This window comes from Ascaphus truei, chromosome 13 (genome assembly GCF_040206685.1).
Source record: "Ascaphus truei isolate aAscTru1 chromosome 13, aAscTru1.hap1, whole genome shotgun sequence".
Lineage (NCBI taxonomy): Eukaryota > Metazoa > Chordata > Amphibia > Anura > Ascaphidae > Ascaphus > Ascaphus truei.
The window spans coordinates 37,542,381-37,549,483 of NC_134495.1; the positions used below are offsets into that span (position 1 = coordinate 37,542,381).

General features: G+C 42.3%; 2 protein-coding genes across 2 annotated transcripts in view; both read right to left on the reverse strand.

Moving 5' to 3' along the window:
* LOC142465205 (uncharacterized) overlaps positions 1-771 on the reverse strand; it is an 11,178-nt gene extending 10,407 nt beyond the window's left edge. Inside the window, exon 1 of the mRNA XM_075569207.1 lies at positions 714-771. Coding sequence (XP_075425322.1) covers positions 714-771 — 58 coding nt within the window. The remainder of the gene's footprint in view (positions 1-713) is intronic.
* LOC142464639 (uncharacterized) overlaps positions 1-1,459 on the reverse strand; it is a 102,797-nt gene extending 101,338 nt beyond the window's left edge. Inside the window, exon 1 of the mRNA XM_075568005.1 lies at positions 1,362-1,459. Coding sequence (XP_075424120.1) covers positions 1,362-1,428 — 67 coding nt within the window. The 5' untranslated portion in view covers positions 1,429-1,459. The remainder of the gene's footprint in view (positions 1-1,361) is intronic.
* Positions 1,460-7,103: the final 5,644 nt, after the last annotated feature.

Below are 7,103 nucleotides of genomic sequence, written 5' to 3' on the forward strand. Positions count from 1 at the left end.
TCTAGTTTAAACGAATTTCTGTACATTTCACCTGATAAGCCGTTTAAATTACCTATGTACAGTATTAAAGAAGAAAGGCGATTTTGCTCAAAGTGAAATCGATTTACTGCTAAGAAATAATGTAAATGTTATCACATTTCAGTCCTAAAATAAAATACCTATTATTTGTTCTGGAGATTAAACAGAGATATTTACCTGAGGTTACTGTGACTAGGGTCCCTTGTCCCCAATAGTCAAAGCTGTCCACATTATATTAGGAGGGGACAGTTACTATACAAGAACGGGACTTGTTTTTAAATGGGAAGAAGACAGGTACAAAGAGCCCCAAATCCCCTACACATGGAATGAATCCACTTTCCTGTGAAAGGTTAGTGATACATTCAATATGAAACAGATTCTGGGGCTCAGAACCGAGGTCATTTCAAAGCTAATACACAGGGGAGACTAAACAGAGAATATAAAACAGATACTAATTAAATGTACCTGATGTGACAGTGACCAATGTCCCTTGTCCCCAGCTGTAGAAGGCATTGTCACACTGCTACAGATTATTATAAAGAGGGACATGAAGTGACTTTGTGCCACTGGACACATCAGAGAAACATTTAACCATAGAATATCTTATACTATATACTTACCATGTCAACGGTAACAATTAGAAACAAAATCATTAGTTATTTGAGCAAATAAGTGAGGAAAATAGTTTTATTTACCTGTTGTGACCGTCACCAGGGTCCCTTGCCCCCAGTAATCCATAGCCCAGTACACCATGTTACATCCCACTGGTTTGGCATTACAATAAGGCACCGTGTTTGCCTCACAACCCCACACCTCCCTATTCCTGTGCAAACCCCCCCAGTTTTTGGCAACAATTATTATACAGTACCGATAACCTGTGAAATGAAGGAGCCCCCTGGAAATAAGGATCAGCGTTAACTCCTTCACTAGATGACATTCGGGGGGATTGGTGTAAATAACACATCAGGTACATTCCTAAGGGTCACAAAGATACTCAGCAGAAAGATAGAAATGTTACAATTACAGACAGACTTCTACAGTTCAATGGGAAGAAAAAGTTAGGAGGGGGAACAAAGAGGGTACGTTTCTTACCTGTTGTGACGGTGACCAGGGTCCCTTGTCCCCAGTAATCAAAGTAATCACAGTGACTGTGATCCCTGCACTAGTGTGTCAAAAACTGTGCCCTCACATTAACCACTGCAAGGTTTGGCTTATATTCGCATTATAACCCCATTTTACACACAGAAAATATATCTAAGTCTATGTACATAAAATAGGAAGAGAGAAAACACTCAACGGTGCAGTTTGGGTATCAAACACGGATTACAATGCCATAAAGTTACCTGATGTGACAGTGACCATGGTCCCTTGTCCCCAGTAATCGAAGTAAGCATAGTCACGGTGGTCCATGGACTATTGTTCAACATACAAAAACCCAAAGGAAATAAGTTCCCCTGGTCAGAGGAGCACTGTACCCCATCCTCTCATATCCATAATCCATTCAAACTGAGGGACAGCAGGAAACCTACTCACACCCCACCTGCCATTCACATACCCTGACATGTAAGGGGGAGAAGTTATCTCAACTAAAGGGTTAAAATATATCATTATTATAAGATGTCAATGGGATTTAACTGCACACCCCCCAGATACACCAGATATATCAAAGGGAATTAAATCCCTAGACAGGAGCAGTTTCTCACAGGCTATTGGAAACTTTTATGCAGAACTCCCCAATTACTGAGACCCCCAAATAAAACCTGGACATTGCACTGGTCCGTTCTTTAGGCAGAAAGATAAATAGTGGAATTGTCTTACCTGAGGTGACAGTGACCAATGTCCCTTGTCCCCAGTAGTCGAAATACCAGTTTGCACAGTGTTTATCCCTCTAGGTTTACTGGACAAAAACTGTTTGCATCTGATTTAAACCCAAGTACTGTACTTTGCAACCGGTTGGGAAGAGGAATTACATTACTGGACACCTTACTGTCTGAGAAGGTAAAAGACCACTTTGCACAGTTCTAATATCTGGCCAAGGATAAACCCACAGATATTGTGGGGTTAAAAAAAGAAAATTGATTAATAGAAAAACAACATACAATAAGAAAATAGATTATTTAAAACAAAAGTACAAGTTAAAATATAATATAAGTGTTTTTTTTACCTGTTGTGACAGTGACCAGTGTCCCTTGTCCCCAGTAGTCGAATGCGTTGTAGCACAGTTTCACTTCTCCCTGCCTGTGCTGTATAATACCTCAGTCAGATAGAAGCCCTTTCTTTCCACTGAGACCCAACCCTTACTGTAATGGTTATAGTGTGACATAATCTGTAGGACTGTGCAGTGGGGGGTGAGGGCACAGTAGGGGCTGGTTGTTAGGGGAACCCAAACCTATATACTGTATGCAGGACAGGATAAAATGAGGATTCTCATAAAGGGTTAATATATATATATATATATATATATATATATATATATATATATATATATATATATATATATATATATACATATACATATATATATATATATACATATACATATACATATACATATACATATACATATACATATACATATACATATACATATATATATATATATATATATATATATATATATATATATATATATATATATATATATCACAGCCCAGTAGCAGACACAGTACCAGTTTTCTCAAACAAATACACATCCAATTTATATGAAGTTGCTTTTCCTCCTTATTTTGTTGGCTTTAAAAAATACCCCACCCCCCCCGCCCCCCAATCTCCAAAACCCCCAAGTGAGAAGATCAGAAGGGCAAACATGTTAGATTTAACAATGAGATGGATTAGTTGAAATAAAAATAATAGACTTTTAAAATTGGGTACAAAATGGTTAAAACCCCAATTTCTTGAGATGAATCCCTCACTGATACAGAAACAGGAAGTTTACCCAAGCAAGTGCCAGGGATTGTACAGCCAGTGAAGAGTTTAAATCCTCTACATGGAGTATCCAATCAACGAGGGAAATCCCTACAGATTTGTCAGATCTGATATACCTATTGAATCATTACTCTTACCTGAGGTCACTGTGACAACCTTCCCCTGTCCTCAGTAATCCAGTACAACTCAGTATCATCTGGCAGTGTTATGGAGAAAATATTAGAGGAACATTAGGATGGAAGTGTTTCTGCATCTCAGAGGTTTGGGTGGGGAGGGGGCAGCTGATACATTATTATCCCCCCCTGCTACTGTGTTGGGATGTGCCAGGCACCCGAGGAAGGTTTTGCACAGGGATGTAGCACTGTGACTCCCATCACAATGATACAGGGAGTCACAAAAAACAGTCCTCCTTCACAAGGGATGTGTGATATCCAGACACACTGTTCAGTGAGGGAACTATGAGCTTTCCACACTTGAGTATTATTTCTGCACTTCATAAATCCCCTGTTATCTGTCATTCATTCTCACCAGCCTCGGGTGGTTAAGATTAGATTTTACAAGTTGCTTGTGCCAGGATTCCTGCAGCTGTAGTGTGATTACAGATGTGGCCAGGTCCTGTTTAGATGAGGAACCGTTACAATAAGGAGCAGTTCTGTGTTTATTGGTCCTGGAGAATGTTGGATTCTTTGCAGATTGTGGAACTCTTTACTTGATGCAACAAAGTGACACATATCTTATCACAGGGAGGCTAGAAACATGCAGGTGGTCTGTTATATTGACCCCTCTCTAGCACTGAAGGAGTACTGAAGGAGTTAAAGATGTATGTGTTTCAGTGAGTTGGTTGGATAGTTTGGGGAGGTTTGATTCTCTTCCGGAAATGTTTGGATTTGAGTCCAAAGCAGCTGTAACTCATCTTGTCCCAGTGAAGTTTTTATACATGTATATAACACTGTGCTGCCCCACCACACAATGATGCACTGTGTCACATAAACCTCCAGTCACAGCCAATCTAATGCGGAAGTCTGAGAGTCACCATTGGGGATGGTGAAAAGACCAGAGTATGAAGTATTTCTACAACGTAATTCCTCACATGCAGAGGTCAATACTGGTCAATCCAAATCTAGATTGAGTTTCACTGCTCAGGTGTTTGCTGATGGATGAACATTTAGGTGGGGGGATCTGTGTTTTTTTTTAAGGGTCTTCCAAGTGTAACAATGGCACTAGAGTTATCAAAGGAACATCTAATTTCCTCCAAGTTTTGCACCAGGAGACTGATTCATTAACTCCCAAATTGCCAACAGCTGAACTTTCTGAGGGTGATGAAGATGGAGAGGTCCGAACCGCAGAGTCTCATACACGGTGCTCTGGTGGAGATCGGCTCTATGTTCAGGATGTGGTCCCCTCAGACCACACATGGGAGCCTGGTCAAGATGCGACCGTAACAGGTGTCATTTATCTGCAGATGCAGGACACTCTGGGGATGGTCCCTGTAGACGGTCATCTGAACATTACAAATAGTGACATAGGTTATGGTTTGTCCGTTACCATTAAATTCCCCTATAAAGTCCAGTCCTCTGCAGGGTTCTTGTCACACCAGAACATGTAGCAGACATACTGAAGGACTCCATCATCAGCCATTCTGGGTCAGAACCACCTGGAGTCGTACCCCTAAATGAGAAGATAAGACAGGTGGGGGACATGAGATCCGTGTGACACAATATTCAGATGTTTCCAAATGATGGAATTCAGTGCTGAACATGTCAGTTCATTTCATACCCTGCTAATAACTCACAATAACCACAGAGAAGAACAGAATATACCCTCATACCTTCTCTGTGTGTGACACCGGGGCAGAGCTGGGTAGCAGAGCTGTGTTTAGGAAGAAATGTAGTAATTAAAGGAGGGGAGCTGGGTTTTGCATGATGAGGTCTATAAATTCTCATCTTTCTTGTCTCACCAACTGGATGCAAATCACAAGTTTCTGATGCAAATCATAGGCCATGCTCTTCAATAAGGTGTGTCATTTATCAGCGCAATGGTTAGAAACCAACACACGTGAGGACACAAAAGGTTTCCCTGTAAATTCAGATTATTCCCTCACAGAGATACCACAGATGGAACCTGCTTTACTGTATCCCTAATCAGGCAAGCAGACAGGTTTCCCAGGGTCCAGGACTAGAGTTATGTCCGCCCTCCCCCCTGGCAGTATTGCGAGCCCCCCTCCCCATTTCACACCTCAAGAGCCCCCTCTATTTCCCACCCTCTTCCCATGTATTTATCTCCCCTGCGTCTCACTCTAACTCCCTCTTTTCCTCACTCTCTCCCTCTCCCCCTCTCCTCACACTCGCTCTCACCTTCCGTCAATTACCCCACTCTCACTCAGTCATCCCCCCACCAAATACATACCAAAAAACCACCCCCCTAAATACATATAACCCCACCCCAATACATATTAAAAATACACCCACCCCAATACATAATAAAAATACACCCCCACCCCCAATACATCTAAAAAATACACACACACACCCAAAACATATAAAAATACACCCCCAATACATATAAAATACACACCCCCATAACATATGAACACGCTCCTCACCCCTACCACATACAGCACATAACATCTGAGATCTGACTCCAAAAGACTGTTCACGGTCCCAAGGCTCAACAAAGTATCCGGCCGCTCCTCCTTCTCTTAACGTGCATCCCAAAACTGGAACAACCTACTCTCACTCTCACATCCGCCACCAGTTTAAGTTCTTTCAAAACTAAGGCTGTCACACATTTTAATCTGGTCTGTAACTGTTTCATAAGCCTATATTGTATATTTTTTTTAACTTTGCAAATAATGCCTTGTATATAATGTATACCCTGTTCACTTATGTAACTGTATTTGTAACCATGTATTATTTGTCTTAACTCTATGCCCAGGACATACTTGAAAACTAGAGGTAACTTTCAATGTATTCTTCCTGGTAAAATATTTTATAAATAAATAAATAAACAAACACATAAAACATACACCCACTCCGCAAAACTTATAGAAATACACCCCCCCCCCCATACAAATAAAATACACCCAACCCCCCAAAAACATATAGGGGGTCATGCAGTAAGCGGCGGAAACTTGCATTCACCAGGGGTTTGAATTCGCCATGTTTTTGGCGTGTTGCCCTCGCTGTATGCAGGAAGGGCCGAATCCATGACGAATCACTGGCGAATCAATGCGCCACCCCCATTTGACAAGATGGCGAATAGCTTGGCGTGAATGTTGATATGGCGTGCACGCAACGCCAATGGCGTTCTTTCTGAATCGCGCGAGGAGACAACCAATGGCGTGATTGAGCATAAGCATGTGAGTGAACGTGTGAGTCAGGGGAGTGATGCTGGGGTGAGTGGTTGTCGTGTGAGTAGGCGTGTGAGTGAATGTGTGTCAGGGGAGTGATGCTGGGGTGAGTGGTTGTCATGTGAGTAGGCGTGTGAGTGAACATGTGAGTCAGGGGAGTGATGCTGGTGTGAGTGGTGGTCGTGTGAGTAGATGTGGGAGACAGGGGAGTGATGCTGGGGTGAGTGGTTGTCGTGTGTGTAGGCGTGTGAGTGAACGTGTGAGTCAGGAGAGTGATGCTGGGGTGAGTGGTTGTCGTGTGAGTAGGTGTGTGAGTGAAAGTGTGAGTCAGGGGAGTGATGCTGGTGGGGTGTCTGGTTGTGGTGGGGTGTCTGGTGGTGGTGGGGTGTCTGGTGGTGGTGGGGTGTCTGGTGGTGGTGGGGTGTCTGGTGGTGGTGGGGTGTCTGGTGGTTGTTGGGTGTCTGGTTGTGGTAGGTCTGATGGTGCTGTGCTCCTGCAGTCTCTTCCATTGGAAGAAGGGGAGTCCAGTCAGCAGCAGCCACGTTCACAGGTTGCACGTGCTTGCAGAAAAAAAAAAAATGTTCCCCGAAATCGACGTTTCAATGCAGTTGAAAATAGAGCCTTTGTGACGGGAATTGTGGCCAACTATGATCAGCTGTATGGTCATTTATTAGGTAAGAACATCTTTTCATTGAGTATATCCCAAATTGTACTCCTATGATTGATCCTAAATTAATTTGCATATAGCTGATATAAGAAATCTAATCAATGTCACAATGGAAGAAATGCCATCTATGTAAGTATCTAATTA